The sequence below is a fragment of the Podarcis muralis genome, chromosome 2 (assembly GCF_964188315.1).
Source record: "Podarcis muralis chromosome 2, rPodMur119.hap1.1, whole genome shotgun sequence".
Taxonomy (NCBI): domain Eukaryota; kingdom Metazoa; phylum Chordata; class Lepidosauria; order Squamata; family Lacertidae; genus Podarcis; species Podarcis muralis.
In genome coordinates this window covers 126,651,421-126,668,235 of record NC_135656.1, presented here as the reverse complement: position 1 = coordinate 126,668,235, position 16,815 = coordinate 126,651,421, and the positions used below count along the sequence as shown (strand labels likewise).

General features: G+C 52.6%; 1 protein-coding gene across 1 annotated transcript in view; it reads left to right on the top strand.

The window, feature by feature from the left end:
* The window catches only part of SYNGAP1 (synaptic Ras GTPase activating protein 1), a 55,883-nt gene extending 39,575 nt beyond the window's left edge, over positions 1-16,308 (top strand). The window contains 9 exon segments of the mRNA XM_028720708.2: positions 4,989-5,190; positions 5,285-5,466; positions 5,653-5,694; positions 5,940-6,846; positions 12,366-12,539; positions 12,651-12,862; positions 13,135-13,222; positions 16,012-16,105; positions 16,108-16,308. Coding sequence (XP_028576541.2) covers positions 4,989-5,190; positions 5,285-5,466; positions 5,653-5,694; positions 5,940-6,846; positions 12,366-12,539; positions 12,651-12,862; positions 13,135-13,222; positions 16,012-16,105; positions 16,108-16,166 — 1,960 coding nt within the window. The 3' untranslated portion in view covers positions 16,167-16,308.
* Positions 16,309-16,815: the final 507 nt, after the last annotated feature.

The window sequence follows — 16,815 nt, the reverse complement described above, 5'->3', positions numbered from 1 at the left end:
ATATTGCAGCCGAAGAGTGAATAATCTACAACCTAAAATACATCAATAAGGAATTTCAGAAATATTACACAAAATTATACACAAAGGGAGGAGAAAGGGAGGAGATGACACACAGGCCCATTACTGCATCTAAACCTCCTTGCCCAACTAAAGAACAAAGAGACTGTCTCAGTGAACCAATAATTCCAGCGGTGGAGATAGACACTGCAATTCAACAAGCAAAAATAAGCACAATATCCAGGACCTGGTGGGCTCTCAGCTATGCACTACAAAACAGGAAATCATAGTACTCCCGCTGAAAGAAGTGATGGCTGGAGCTTTAAAAGGTGAAAATATTCCAGTGTAATGGAAAAATGTGTTCCTAACACTAATCCCAAAACAAGATTTGGCTATACCTCACCCAAAAAACTTTAGGCCTATCTCTTTATTAAATAATTATTATAAACGTGTATTATGCTATAATCCTGGCCAAAAGGCTGAGAGAAATATTGAAGGTACACGAAGATCAAACAGGCTTTTTATCTGGCAGACGGATGAGGAGGAATGACAAAGAGGCAGTATTACTATTCCTGGGTACAGAGAAGGTGTTCAGTCACATTTCATGGATGTTTATAGAGAAGGTTTAAAAACCATGGACTTGGGGGGGGTGGAATTAAAGCAATTTATCACAAAGAGCAAACATACTTATTAATGGCAAAGTAATGGAAGAATGTAGTATACAGAAAGGGACAAGACAGGGCTGTCCGTTGTCCCCACTGTTAATTCATTTTGGTACTTGAAGTCCTTGCCAAGAAAATTCATAGGGATTCGAGCAGGACAACGAAATTACAAACTTCAAGCATTTGCGGACGACATAGTTTTGACACTGGAAAATCCTTTGAAGAGCGTCCCAAAAGCTTTAGAAGTTATAACAAAATTTGGAAATCTTGCCAGATTCCATATTAATAAGGAAAAAACCAAAATGATTATCCAAAAGCTTGTTCCTTTAAAAAAATTTTTTATTTATTTTCAATGCAGAATCATAACAAAAGTTACAAACATTGAATCCAAAATAATACTATACCAAAAAAAGGAACATACCAAAAAAAAAAAAAAAAAACAGAAAAGAAAAAGGAAAAAAACAAACAAAGGAAACAAAACAAAACTAAACAAAAACGAAAACGCACACATCTACAGAACAAAACCATATCATTACGTACATAAACACATATTGACTTCCTTCCTTTGTTCTAAGACCTCAAAAAATTTACTCTTACTATATTGTTGTGTCTAATTAGATTACTTCCACCTTTGTACTTTTTTTTTAACACCATTTTTCTTTCTCTTTAACCCTGTAAAGCATCATTCATTACATACCAATATACTTACTCCAGAACAATGTTTTTTCATATACTCTTTAGTACAACCCCATTCTTTTAATAATTTCTGGTCCGATTGTCCCCTTATGTATGCTGTGAGTCTTGCCAGATTTATGTATTCACAAAATTTAATTTGCCAATCTTTCACTGATGGAATTTTTCTCCCTTTCCATTTTTTTGCTATAAGCATCCTGGCAGCTGTTGTTGCATAAAGGAATACTTTCCTTTGATTTTCGGGAATATCATTTGTAATTAAACCTAAAAGGAATGCCTCCGGTTTTTTACTGAAAGATATTTTAAACATCTTTTTGAGTTCTTCATAGATTTCATTCCAGAATTGTTTAATAGGTCGGCATTCCCACCACATGTGAAACATTGTTCCTATTTCTTTTTTACATCTCCAACAGGTATTCGATTTTAATTTGTAAATTTTAGCCAATTTTACTGGAGTTAAGTACCATTGGTACACCATTTTCATAAAATTTTCTCATATTGTATAACATGCCGTGAATTTAATATCTTTCCATAATTTCTCCCATTGTTCCAGCCAAATTACATATCTTATATCACATGCCCATTTAATCATAACTTCTTTTCCTTCTTCATCCTTTAATTCCCATTCTAATAATAAATTATACATTTTAGATATATTCTTTTTTGAGTTTTGTAATAATACTTTTTGTAATTTTGATTCTTCTTTTTCAAATCCAATTACTTTATCCTGGTTGAATATTTGTGCAATTTGGTGCTATTGTAGCCATGTGGTACAGTACTGGGTCACCTCTTCGTATCGTCTTAGTTTTAATTGGCCCTGTTCTTCCTTTAGGAGCTGCTGGTATGTTGCCATTCTTCCTATAGTATTTTTATTTTTAACCGATATTACTTCTAACGGTGAGACCCACCATGGGGTTTTCGGTTCTAACAACCTTCTATGTCTCACCCAGACCTTGTATAATGCATTTCTAATTACATGGCTTAGAAATTCTTTATATACTGCCACTTGGTTATAAATTAGATAGGCATGCCAACCATATCTGTTGTTCCATCCCTCCAAATCCAAAATGTCACTGTTATCCAATTTGATCCAATCCTTGATCCAAGTAAAGCATGCCGCATCGTAATATAGTCTCAGGTCTGGGAGTCCAAAACCTCCCCGCTTTTTTATGTCGGTTAATAATTTATGTTTGATCCGTGGCTTTTTGCCTTGCCATATAAACTTTGTTAGGTCCATTTTTTAAAACAATCATCTTTACCTATTATGGGAATCATTTGGAAAAGGAACAGAAGTTTTGGTAAGATATTCATTTTAATAGCCGAAATTCTACCCCAGAGTGTTAAATTCAATCTTGTCCAAGTTTCCATTTCTCTTTTTGTTTCTTCCCAATTTTTTTTATAATTATCTTCAAACAAATTTATATTTTTCATTGTTATTTGTATTCCTAAATATTTCACTTTTTTTTACAATTTATAATCCAAATTTTTCTACCAGGTCCTTTTGATCTCCCATGTTTTTTACCATTAGTTTCGTTTTTTCTTTATTCAAAGCAAAACCTGATACCCTTCCAAAGTTTCCAATTTTTTCTAGAGCCTTTGCTATGCTTTCCTTTGGATTTTCCACCATTAAGACTAAATCATCTGCAAATGCCCTTATTTTGTATATTTTCTCTCCTAGGGATATTCCATTTATTTCTTGATCCAATCTGATTTCTTGATTTAATATTTCCAAAACCAAAATGAATAATAAAGGTGAGAGTGGGCACCCTTGTCTGGTGCCCTTCTGTATTTTAAAATAATCAGTCGTGTCTTGTTGTTCATAAATTGCTTTTAGCCCTCTTGTAATTTGGTCTCCCATGTCCATCTGGTCTAATAATATTTTTAGAAATTTCCATGATACTTTGTCAAACGCCTTTTCCGCGTCCACAAAAACAAAGGCTACCTTCTTACTCGGTTTCATGTCTAAATACTCGATCATATCAATCACTGTTCTTATATTATCGCTCATTTTCCTGCCCGGCAAGAACCCTGCCTGCTCTTTATTTATACAATCCTGCAAAACTGTCTTTAATCTTGTTGCCAATATTTGTGCATAGATCTTGTAATCATTATTTAGTAATGATCTTGGTCTATAATTGGTTCTAAACTCTTTATTTTGACCTTGTTTTGGGATTACTACTATGTGAGCCTGTTTCCAGGTGTTGGGAATCTTCCCGTCTTCTAGTATTCTATATAAGAGTGTCTTCATAGCTTGTTCCTATACGCAACAGCAGTTGCAAGAATAGTTTATGCAAAAAGTTGGAAAGAGGCTATCCCGACAAGAGACCATTGGCTACATAAATTAATAGAATTTGCTGAACTAGCAAGCATGACAACTAAAATAAGGAATATAGATAGAAAGATAGATATGTTGAGTATTTAAAACGAAGCAGTATTAAAGTTAATTTGCAAGTCGGGTTAAGTTTGTGATCAGCAGCTGACAAAATAAGTAATCATGAAGGGAAGGGGAAAAGGATGGAGGTGCAAAGGAGATTCAATGATATCAATGAAAGAGAGGTTGGCAAGTCTGTATGGGATTTGATAGGATGGAAAGTGTATAATATAAACCGAAAAATGAACAATAATTTTAAAAACGTCTCTGACTAATGTTGCCCTGTTTGCCAGTTTCAGCCTTCCCTAGGGCAGGGCGGGTCTCACCCCTCTGTGACCCGGCTGGGGGGTGGAAGTGCCTCCGGGGGGCCAGGGGCTGCTGGACGAGGAGAGCGGGGGCCACTTCTGGCTCAGCAGCGCTGCCTCCTGGCCACTTCGATGGAGACACTGCTCCTGGTCAGCTCTTCATGCTCCCCGTGGTTTGGGACCCCATTCCCTGGAGACCCCAAGCCTGAAGCTGGGCCCCTTTCTGCCCTTAACAGGAGGGCAATGAAGGCCAGCGAGGGGCAGGGACCGGCTCCCCTGCCCCAAGGAAGCCGCTGCTTCATTCCATCCCCCTTTTACCTGATTCTCGGCTGGGCCTCTCTTCCAAGCACGGCTGTGGCTCCTCCTGCTTAATGCCGCTTGCTCTTCTCTCCATTCATTGGCCTTTTTCTTGTCTTAATGGCTTCTTATTTTACTGGTTGCTTTTGCCTGGGAAGGGTCAGTACCCTAAAGGGCAGGATAATTATCATTTTAAAGAAACCTGTTGAATAAATCACTTTCGTTGCAATTCCTGCATTGCAGGATTGGACTAGGGGACCATTGAGGTCCCTTCCAACTCTACAATTCTATGATATCAATAATAATAATAATAATAATTCAAACCAGCAGCACCAGGGACAATAAAGTGGGCAGCAGTTGCTCCAAGGACACCCCCTGTTGAGGCTTGCAGGCTCCTCGGTTCCCTCCTTCAGCTTCGGACGCAAGGAAGCGCCCTGCCCTGCTTGGCCCCTGGCTGTGTAATTCTGCCATGGCTGTGGTTTGCAAACTGGCTTCAAGGGCAGTTCCATGTCTGACCCATTGCTGTAGCCTAGTCCATCAGAACAACACTGGGGGGGATAAATTGAGAGCAGGCAGGAGTTGCTCCACGGACACGACCCCCCCTTGATGGTGCAAGGGGGGGTCCTCAATGGCTGCCTTTTCCCTCCCCTGTGCCCCCCTCAGGTTTGGGAGCAAAGAGGAGTACATGGCCTTCATGAACGAGTTCCTGGAGCTGGAGTGGTCCAGCATGCAGCAGTTCCTGTACGAGATCTCCAACCTGGACACCCTCACCAACAGCAGCAGCTTCGAGGGCTACATCGACCTGGGCCGGGAGCTCTCCACCCTCCACGCCCTCCTCTGGGAGGTCATGCCTCAGCTCAGCAAGGTGCTGGCCCCACCCAGGGTGGGGGAGGGGGATGCGGGGCCCGCGGCTTCTCCTCCCCCCCTCTGACCCCCGGCCCACCTCTCTCCCCCGCCAGGAAGCCCTCATCAAGCTGGGCCCCCTGCCCCGCCTCCTCAACGACATCAGCCTTGCTCTCAGGAACCCCCACATCCAGCGCCAGCCCAGCCACCAGGGCGAGCGACTCCAGGCCAAGCCCCTCATCCTCCGGGGACCCTCCACCGACATACAGTCCACCTACATGATGCGGGACCTCAACAGGTCAGGCCGGCGGCATGGGGGGGCGGAGGGAGGGGGTTGCCAGGGACCCCCAGCCGACACGGCTCTTCTGAGCCTGCTCTGCATTTGCGCAGAATGGGAATGGGCCCTGCGGGTCGGGGTGCAGGAGGGACCTGGAAAGCTCCCCCCTTGCAGGTCTCTAGCCTGACTTCCCCTCTTCCCCCACAGCTCTGTCGACATGCAGCCTTACATGATGCGAGGCATGAACAGGTGAGTCTGGCCAGGCCCCAAGAGGAAGGCGGGCTGTGCTGGGCCCAGAGGGCCAGGGGGCTTCCCTCCCTGGGAGGTGGCCGCTCCACCGTTGGCAGGCTGCCCCTCCCCTTCGGGGCTCCTGGACCCGCCCTCTAGGCAGGCAGGGGCAGGGGGCACTCTCCAGGGCAGTGGGGCCGCCGCTGCCCCCTTTCCTGCAGAGGGGCCTCATCCGGCCAACCCCCATTGCTCTTTCCCCCCTGCAGCTCCATGGACATGACCCGCCTGCCGTCGCCCACCAAGGGCGAGAAGGGGGGCTCCAAGGACATGTTCTTTGTGGCCCGCCCCCCGCTGGCCCGCTCCTCCCCGGCCTACTGCACCAGCAGCTCCGACATCACTGAGCCTGACCAGAAGGTGCTGAGCGTCAACAAGAGCGTCTCCATGCTGGACCTCCAGGACAGCCGCATGAACAGCATCTCCAACCTCCACAGCGCGGGCGACATGCTCAACAGCAGTCAGGCCTCCATCACAGCCGGGCTGGGCCTGCGCCACAGCCGCCTCTCGCAGGGCAGCGGCTCCAGCATCGCCGCCGGCCTGCGCCTCAGCCAGATGGGGGTCACCGCCGACGGGGGCGGCGGGGGCACCTCCTCCTCGGCGGCCCAGCAGCTCAGGATCCCCCTCTCCTTCCAGAACCCCCTCTTCCACATGGCCTCCGACGGGCCGGCCGGCGGCCCCCTCCACAGCCACGCCCACCCGCACCGGCCGGCGGAGGGCAACCCGGACGCCTTTGCCCCCTTCCACGGCTACAGCAAGAGCGAAGACCTCTCGGCCAGCAAGCACATCATCCACAGCCACAGCTACAGCGACGAGTTCACGCGCCAGGGCTCCGAGTTCACCAAGCGCCAGCTCTCCCTGCAGGAGAACCTGCAGAACATGCTCTCGCCCCCCCAGATCACCATCGGGCCCCAGCCCCAGCGCACAGCCCCGCCCCAGCCCCAGCCCCAGCTCCAGCGGGGCAAGTCCCAGCAGCTGACCGTCTCCTCTGCCCAGAAGCCCCGGCCCTCCAGCGGGAACCTCCTGCAGCCCGAGCCCACCTACGGCCAGGCGCGCCCCCGCCAGCAGTCCGTCAGCAAGGAGACCCCCTCTGCCCTCAAGCCATCCATCACCAAGCAGGTGAGCAGGCAGCAGAAACAGCCTCCCTTGGAAACACACCCTTTTCAAAGGGCGCAGTTACTCGCTACTGTTATTTATTAGATTGATGTACTGACCTCAGGGCCGGTCACAAGATTACTCTTGCATGCGTTTACTCTCCAGGGAGCCCCAGAATGCAGCCATGCTTCTCCCTCCCATTTCACCCTCCCAACAAACCTGCGAGGCAGGCGGGGCTGAGAGCCGGTCCCTGTCCCAAGGCCACCCATTGAGCTTCGTGGCGGAGCGGGGATTTGAGTCGAGGTCTCTCCCGGGTCCTACCCTGACACGGTGACCAATCTTACCCTCACCTTGCCTCAAGTCCTCTTCTGTGTGTGTCTGGTTGGCCTTTCCTGTTATTCTATGTGATAGTAGTAATAGTAATAATAAGGTTGGAGGATCCCTTTCCCCTTAGGTCTTTAAACCTTGGGTGTTTTGTCTTTCCTTTTTCCTGGCCCCGCGTGCCAGCACAAGGCTTTCTCTCGAGGTGCTCCCTGAGGATGGAGAGAGAGCTTCCCGTCAGGAGTTTCCTCTTGGCTTCTTCCCTCCTGTGCTATGAGCTGGCAATTGTGGTGACTGAGGGGAGGGTGGCCTTGCGGATCACAGCCTTGCGTGAGTCTCTGCATGAGAGAGGAAAGAGGCCATTCCACTCAAGGCAGAAATGCTCCTGCAGAGTTCAGTGCTTGCCACGAGTGCAGCTCTCCTTGCCAGGAAGCAGGATCTCCCTCAAGAGATCAGCCGTTGCCGTCATTGTCTTTTTGGTTCGCTTTGAGCGGGAGAGAAGTCTGCTTTCAGCCCCTAGGACAGCGAGATCATACAGGATCTCAAGATTGTGATCACTCCCATCTGTCTTGGGAGACAAGGGAGGAGTGCGCCTTTGGAACGGAAGTCAAACTGTTGGAAGTTTGCCGTGCCTGCTGTGGCTGTAGAAGCTGATAGGGGAGAGACGTGTTCAGTTGCAGCTGGGGCAGAGGAAGGCATCCAGCTCTGCTCCTGCAGATGCATATGAAAGCTTATCCCAAGAACAAACTTAGTTGGTCTCTAAAGTGCTACTGGACAATTTTTTTAATTTTTATATATTTCAACTGCATCAGACCAACGCGGCTACCTACCTGAAAGTCAAAAAGTGTTGAGTTGAGACATCTTTCTCCTCAGAAGAGGCAGGAAGGTGAGGAAGGCGGGCAGAGACGTGGGCGCCCTTCTTTCGCTGAGGCCTTTCCCCGCCTTTCCCCTCCCCTGGGGAGGCTCAAAATGTCTCCCTGCCGAGAGCGGCCTCTCCCTCTCCCTCTCCCACCGCCAGGCTGGCAGGAGGATTCAGAAGGCCTTCTCCCCTCTCATCTGCGCTGCAGCATGAGAGGAAACCTCAGAGCGCTTCAGGACAAGAAGGCCCTTCTCAGTCAACTCCATGCGGAACGAAAGAGAGGAACGTTTCCCTCACGAGTCCAAAAGGAGGGCTGGGGGGGGGGGCGTCAGAATTCAAGGATAGTATTAAATAAATAAATAAATAGATAGATCACCTGCTAAATTTGCCCGTTTGCCCTCTGACGAAGAAATGACCATAATTTTAATGGTAAGCTTATTGTAGCTGTGAGAGACAGAATAACAGGAAAAACCCCAGAAACCCGGAAGACAAAAGTCAGAGATAGATGTGCATTATAATAAGTGAAATAAGTATTTGATCCCCTATCAAGCAGCCAGATGTCAGGCTGCCTGGTATCTTCACTGTATGTAACAAGCTGAGATTAGAAGAAAAAAATTCACCACCGTGCAAGCAGATTTTTATTCTGAAAGGGTGGCCCAGAGGAAAAGGTTGGGAAAGCGTCGCTCTCCAGAGGATGGATTGGAACTGGCCTCCTGCAAAACCACAGGAGGGGATTGTCTTTTTCCTCCTTTTGTGGAGCGTCTCCTATAGCTATGGAAAAGGAATAGTTTCTTCTCTTTTCTCTAGGTATTCAAATTATTGGCCCCTTAAATTCGCTCCACAGACTCCAGTTTTCGGTGAGGATTTGCGTAGCGAGCCCACAATTTCTGCTTGCATAGCAAATAAATAAATCCCACTGATTCTTGTGGGGAAATGTCTGCCGTGTTCCTGACCACGGACTCTGTGGTGCGTCTAGGGAGGTTTCGGTACTAAAGCCTCATCTTCGGATAACTGAATTTTTGCTTGGTGAATATTCGTAAAGTGGGACCTGTGTCCATAATACATTTTCTTCCCACCCCCCTTTTTGATAACAATTTATTGATTTCCCAAAAATAACAGAACAACAACAAAAACAGAAAAGAAAAAATCATAAACAGATTAAGCCATCATTTTTTGGTCGACTTTAGTTCCATTATAATATACTTGTTTGTGCACATCCATAAAACCGTATATACTTAACAATCCAATTTTAAAACCTTCATCTTATTACAAGTGACTTTTACAAGTTATACTAATGTAAAAATCTGTACACAAAGCTTTAAAATTATGCATTGAACAATTGCCCATTTTTGTAATAATTTATCCTGCATAGTTCGGTAATTTATTTTGTCAATCTCCTTTTTTATCTTCTTTGGCTGAGGCTTCTTCCTTTCATAGGGGCTGACTACTCTTGGCCTGGCATCCAGATCGGAACGAAGTCTTTCGCTCAAACAATCCATCAAGTCCTGTACCTCTCAATATCATAACTTCAATTTTTTTAACAACAATCATTTCCCACATTTTCTTCAAATCTTTATATGTCTTTTCCGAGGCCATTTTGATAATTTTGCATTGCCACCACATAAGGTAGCATCTTAAACCTTCTGACCTCCCTGTTTGATTCTTCTCTAACATAGTCAAAGCCTCCCGAATCATTGCAGACGAGGTACCGTCTTTGTCAGCCAGGTAGTTTGAGGGTGGAGGTCCTGGTGACTATTGGGCATGTTCTTTCTCTGACCAGGGCTCCGTCTTTGGGGGGTGGGGTGTCATAGCTCCATTCTGGCCCAGGAGACTGTGTTTTCCAGATCTGTTGAATCTATCAATGTGGGAACCCTTCTCCCAGACCATCTCAGTCAGGATCCAGCCTTCCATCTTCAGGCAGACGTCTTCCACCTGACTGCTTAGAGGCTGAAAGGATCTGTGGATTTGTAGCTTGTTGACTGGCTGAACACAAAGAGCGCTCATTAATGGTTCCTCGTCCTCCTGGGAAAAAGTGACCAGTGGGGTGCCTTAGGGTGCTCTCCTGGGCCTGTTGTTGTTCAACGTCTTTATAAACGACTTGGAAGAAGGAACTGAGGGGATGCTCATCCCATTTGCAGATGACACCACATTGGGAAGGGTAGCTAATGCCACAGAAGACGGATTTGGGATTCAAGGTGACCTTAACAGATTGGAGAACTGGGCCCAAACTAACGGAACAAATTTCAATAGGGACAAATGTCAGGTTCTGCGTGTAGGCAGGAAGAACCAGATGCACAAATATTGGATGGAGGACACCTGGCTCACTAGCAGTACATGTGAAAAGGATCTAGAGGTCTTGGTGGATCACAGTGTGATGCAGCAGAAAATGCTAATGCTCTTCTAGGCTGCATCAGCAGAAGTCCAGTGTCCAGATCAAGGGAAGTCCTAGTCCCACTCAATTCTGCTTTAGTCAGACCAAACTTGGAATACTGTGTCCAAATCTGGGTGCCACAATTTAAGAAGGATGTTGAGAAGCTGGAATGTGAGCACAGAAGGGCAGCCAAGATGATCAAGGGTCTCTAAGAATTCAAGCCTTAGGAGGAATGGTTGAAGGAGCTGGGTATGTTTAGCCTGGAGAAGAGGAGATAGGAGAGCCATCTTCAAATATCTGAAGGGCTGAACCATGGAAGAGGGAGCAAGCTTGTTTTCTCCTGCTCTGGAGGATGGGCCTCGAACCCGTGGCTTCAAGTTACAGGAAAGGAGATTCCAACTCAACATCAGGAAGAGCTTTCTGACAGTGGAAGGGGCTCCCAGGAGAAGTGGTGGACTCTCCTTCCTTGGAGGTTTCTGAGCAGAGCTTGGGCGGCCATTTGCAGGACATCCTCTTGGATTTGTGAATCCGTATCAAGTGTTACGGCAAAATCTGGGTGCGAGGCTGCTCTGCCACCCAGCTCATCGGACTAAGTCCGTGGGTCCCTGCGGAAGAAAATGAGCTCAGCCGGACGCAGGAGCAAACTGTAGAAGATCCAAGTTTATTGCGCAACAGGTTCAAGGCGAGATTGAACCCCGAGAATGGGGCGACATAGACTTTTAAAAGTTCCCTCCAAGTCCCAGAATACAGTGCACGAAACGTCATGAATACATTTTGGGAAGGTTGGGTTTCATGGATTACATCATGAATATATTACACACGTCATGAATATGTTTACAGAGAGGTGGGGTTACACTGATTAACATTTAAGACAAGGGAGGGGGGAATGTGCAGAGTGAGGGATATACATAAATAAACATTTCTTGAGTACCGGTGGTGGCAGGACAATGGGACAGTGATATGCATCGTCTGCCACCTGGTATTGCCCGGAGGAAGGGTTAGGCAGGACGATCTGACAGGATTAAGAAGTTCCTGTGTACGTGACTTGTCGTCTTGAAGATTATGGAGGTAGGGGTAGCAACATGGAGTCCAGAGGCAACTGAGTTGAATGTCACCAGGATGGAGAAAATCGGAGTTGTGGTTGATTTTATATCAATTTCTAAAGGTTTCAATGCTTTCCAGACTCACGTTAGGAATAGGGCGAGAGAAAGGCATAGGAAAGATGGGGCTTATTCCGCCCGCGTGAAGACAGGAAAGAGAGCCTTTTATTTACAAGGCAGGGGTACAGTGTGGTGCCTATGCAATGGTGCGGGGGCTGAGGGTTCGAGGCCGGCTGGGCACTGCAGGGGCCATCGCCTCGGACCCCTTCAGGGAGCGGTAGGGAAGGATGGGTACCCCCCCCCCTGTTCCTTCCGTATCACAAGTAAAAGGTTTTCCCTCAGCTGACACTGTTTTTGGTTGACAGCCGCTAAGAAGATTGTTAGTATTTGGCGTTGATGCAGAGGATCCCACCAGGTCCTCAGCAGATCCTGCTCCACTCTGCCAAAAATGGAACTTATTGGGAACTTGCCCCACCTCCGTTTCTTCCTCTGCATTCTCTTAGTCTTACAGAGTGCGGATTCACAGGGTTTTGAACGGAGGTGTAAATGTGGTGCTGCGTACTTTCCTAATGTCTGTGTGGCTGTTTCTCCTCCAGTGGGGTAGAGGGGTCATTCGTAGCTCTGCCAGTTAGATCTGGAGGGCAGGCTGGATCCTGCCCCGGAAAGAGGAGGCAAAAGGCTTGAGGGGCCCTGTCAGTCCAGGGGGAAGAGGCCGAATGTCCTGCCAAAGTCCACTCTTTGCATGGACAGGCCCAATTCCCACCATCCCTTTGCTCAGAGAGTTGTTTCCAAGCTTCAAGGGAGGTGAACAGGGATGAGAGCGATGGGGCCTGGTGGGTTGGAGGCCCGACTGACTTGCTCCCCCCCCCCCGTGCCGCTTCTTCCCCTGCAGCAATCGCACACGCCTTCAACGCTGAACCCCGTCATGCCGGCCTCCGAGAGGACAGTCGCCTGGGTCTCCAACATGCCCCACCTCTCGGCGGACATTGAGAGCTCCCACATTGAGCGGGAGGAGTACAAGCTGAAGGAGTACTCCAAGTCCATGGACGAGAGTCGGCTGGACCGGGTAACTGGGGCAGGTTTGGGGCAGAGTGGCCTGCGTGGGCTCCGTGGGGCTGGTGGCGGGGCGGCTTCTGGGCTCCGTTGCAAGACTGCTCCCTCCCTCGCCCTGGTGCAGGTGAAAGAGTACGAAGAGGAGATCCACTCGCTGAAGGAGCGGCTGCACATGTCCAACCGGAAGCTGGAGGAGTACGAGCGGCGCCTGCTGACCCAGGAGGAGCAGACCAGCAAGATCCTCCAGCAGTACCAGCAGCGGCTGGAGCAGAGCGAGAAGCGCCTCCGGCAGCAGCAGGTGGAGAAGGACTCCCAGATCAAGAGCATCATCGGCAGGTGAGCTGCAGGTCGGAGCCGCGGGAGGGGAGGGGGAGGCCCCGGGGGGAGGGGGCAGAAGGCAGGGGTCCCCCCAGCTGGGCAGGGGATCCCCCAGGAGGAGAGGCCCCTGGCGGGGAGGGGCCTGGGGCAGGGGGGCTCCCGCGGGGTGGCCGCTCCCCGGGACGCCATGGGAGCCCCCCTTTCCCGCAGCTGCTGGCGGCCCCGGCTCCCGCCGCCTGCCTGCTGGGTGGGGGGGCCCGGATTGACTCCAGTGAAGCCTGTCCCTGCAGGTTGATGCTGGTGGAGGAGGAGCTGCGCAGGGATCACTCGGCCGCCCTCGACGCCTCCGAAACGCGGAAGCGGCTGCTCGACGCTCAGGTGGAAATTACAATGTCATTGTTCTAGCCCATGTCTCCATCGCCATCCCTGTCTGCGTCTCCCCACCCGCCCCCCTCTGTCCTCCGCTCACCTCACCCTGGGCATGCCGCCCCACCCTGCCACCGCCTGAGTCCGCTTCTGCCTCTCCCCCCTTCTGCATGGCGGGAGGGGGCTGGGCCTGGGCAGGGAAGGAGGGAGGGAGGGGGCTCCCCGCCTGCTGACACCGGGCCCCACACACTGGGTAGGGGGAGGGGGTCCAGAGTCCCTTTGCCTGGCCCTGCCCAAGTGTGGGGGAAGTGGGGGTCAGAAGAGGGGCGCTGAGCTGCAGGGGGTGTCAGAGGGGGAGGGGGAGGGGCTGCCTTCCTGCCCGCTGGGCCTTTTCTGGCCTGGGATGCCCTCGGTCCTGGGCGCTCCCCCTCTGCCAAGCAGGAGTTCCTCCAGCCGGAGGGTCTGTGTTCAGTTCTGGGGGGGCCCTAGGGGTGGTTGGAGTGCCTGCGATGGAAAGTGAGACCCTCCCCAGAGCAGCAGGGGGCTTGCCCGAAGAGCCAGGCGGGGCCCAGGGCCAGAGTCTCTGCCCTCTGAAGCCCATCTCCTGTCTGGAACACCTGGGCTTACAGCCCAATGTTTGGCCTGGCTGGGGGGCACACAGGGTCGTCCCCCCAGCACACAGGAGCCCTTCCCCCTCCAGCCCCTCGTCCGCCTCCTTGGCATTGGAAAGAGATGGACGGGGGGCTGTGGGAGAGGCCCACCTGCCCCTTCTCCTTGCCCTGCCCAGGCCCTCCCCCTCCCCACCCTGCCCCACAGCTGCTGGGGGGTCCCTGACCCAATCACTGTGTTTTCTCCGTTTCATCCTAGCTGTTCACCAGGTAACTCTGTATGACTCAGCTTTTCTCACATGGAGGGATCGGGGGGACACCCGCCACTCAGTAGCCGACCAGGTGGGTCCCGTACACGCCCCTTGCCCCTCTCCCACCCCCGTAAGGAGTAGACCCTCTCTTCCCCCTCCTTTCCTCCCCTCTGCCTTTCCTCTTCCTGATCCTCCTTTATGTCCCTATAGGTGTGGGGGTGACCCTCTAGGGGGACCCCACTGGGTGCCCACCTGTAGGAGGACAGCCTCATTCTGGGTTCTTGTTTTTTGGGGGGAAGGAGGTCCTCAAGTCAAAAGCTTGGCCGTGGGTACCTGCTGCCCATGGGGGGAGGGGTGGGGCGTGGGGGCCCTCCCCACATCAGTCGGAGGGAGGGGGCGGTTCTGTCCACTTGCAGCAGGAGCAGCCTCTTGGACACCCTCCTCCTCCTCCCCCCCTAGGGAGGCCGGAAGCACCACAGGGGCACCCACGCCTTTTCAGCCCCCCAACCCATGCTGCCGCCCCAGCGTGACCCCAGGCCCCCCGCCTCCCGCACTGCTGCCCCGCCCCCCGTTTGTCTTGTGTCTGTCCGCACCGCATTCCACTTGGACACCCAGCACTGTCTGTTCCCGGGCGGGAGGGGTTTGTGCATGTGCCTGGAGGGGGGCGGGCAGGGTCCTGTGTGCATGGGGGTCTGGCAAGGAGGGGCCGGACGCTCCCAGGCACAGGGGGGCCGGGCGAGTGGTGGTGGACAGCTGGCCCAAGAGGTTAGTGCCAGCCAGGGGGGCGGGAGTGGCGGCATGTGGGGCTGGGGTGCGTGGAGGCGCTGTCCCTGGGGAACTCGGTGCCCGACCGCTGCTCTCCCCAGGGTTCAGTGGGGGCGAGGATGCCAGAGGCCACGTGGGGGGAGTCCTGATGACGCTCCACCCCTTAGAGAGGGAGCCCAGGATGGGGGAGGGGGCACCTTGGGGGCCACCAGGGAAAGTGATAACGGCCTCATTCCTCCCCGGGCTCAGCATAATCAGGGGTCAGTCATGCCCAGCTTCCTCCCCCCTTGCAGGTGGTTCAAAGGTGGTGGAGGCACTCATCCTGCACAAGGGTCTGGCCTGGGAAGATGTGAGAGGAATTGTGGGTTCTGGAGAAGGGGGGGATTCCTGGGTGCTTCCAAAGGCCTGTCCTGCTCCCCTCCGCTTGCCATGGGTTGTCCCCACAGCTCCCTCCCTTTTGCCCCTCTTGGGGGGAGGGAGCCCTGGAGCAGGGAGGACGGTTGCACCCCCCCACGGCCATGAGGGATGGGGAAGGGGGGCATCAGTGGGGGGGGGAGGCCGGCTGCAGCCTAGTGGCCTGCACCCACAATGCTCAGGAAGGCCTGTTCTCTGGAAGCCCCCTGGGAGTGGCTGGGCTGGGGGGTGAGCAGTTCCCCATGGGAGGAAGGGGGCAGGATGGAGGCCTCTGGGAAAGCAGGGAGAGAGGGGAGCCCCCCGATTCCTGAGACCCAAACGGGGCCTATCCTGCTGGGGGGCTCAGGGCAGGGCCAGGAAAGGGCGTCTCCACCCAGGGGGGGGGGGTTCCTATGGGGAGCTGAAAGAAGGGGCCGAGGACACAGCCCAGCCTCAGGCACGCGGTTCTTTCTGGGTGCCACTTTGGGGCACGTTGGGGGGGTTGCAGTCCTGCCTGCCTTGTGGGGACGCCTGGCTGGCCCCACAGATCCGCCATGGGCTGACCCGGCTGCCAGGCCAAGGCCTGGGAGAGCCACAGGGTGTCCCAGCCAGCCCCATGGAGCCCACAGCTGGAGTCCCAAAGCGGCCCCCGAATGGGGGAGGAAGGCCCTTGGACCCCCTTGGGCTGCTGGGGGGAGGCCGCTCCTTTGGCCTCTGGGGTGCAAGAGCCAGCACCCCCCAACGTTAATAAATAAGTGCCCCCTCTTGCCCCCCTCTGTTACAGGAGAGGCAGCTTTCCGCCGTGGGTGCAGCAAACCCGCGTCTGAGCGCCGCTATGGGGCAGCCCTGGAACGGGATCCACTCCGGGCAACCGCCTCCGCCCCGCGACTCCAGATCACGGAAAATGGAGAGTTTCGCAACACCGTGTCTGAGCACTAGCCGCCGCCCCCTGCCTCCCCCCACCTCCCCGAGCCGGCGTGGGGTGGGTGGGGCGGGGCGGGGGTCCGGCCCGCCTGCCTCCGGGTGCAGGGAGGGGGCGGGAGCATTTTCAGGGTGTTTTATAGCAGGACACAGACGACAATCTTAACCCCCATCACACCCTCTCTGACCCCCATCCCTGCCCACAGAGCACCGCCTTCCCCTGCTCTGCCCCCAAACAGAGTGGGGGGTCCTCCCTCCCTCCCTCCCCCAGGTATTTCTCAGGAGTGGCATCCCCTTGCTCCCCCCCCCTGCTCCCCCCATGGCAGCATTGACCTTCCTCCCCAAGGCAGCAGCCCCAGCAAGGGGGGGGAGGGTGCTGTTCCCTCTTGGGCCCCCCTCCCTGGCCTGGGGGGCAGGAAGTTCGCCCGCAGGGGGGAGGCTGGTCCCGATTCCCTTGCCACCGCACTTGCCTCAGCCAGCTGCCATGACGGGTGGGGCTGCCCCCGCGCCCCCCACCTGCTCATTCTCTTCTCCAGAGGGGAGGGGAGGAAGGCTGGGCGGGAAGGGGAGGGCCCCAGGCCCAAAGCTCCACACTGCCCAGTCCCCCCCCAGGCAAGGCTGTGCCTCCCTCTCCCCCCATTCTGCGCTCTCCATCCTCTGACAAAGG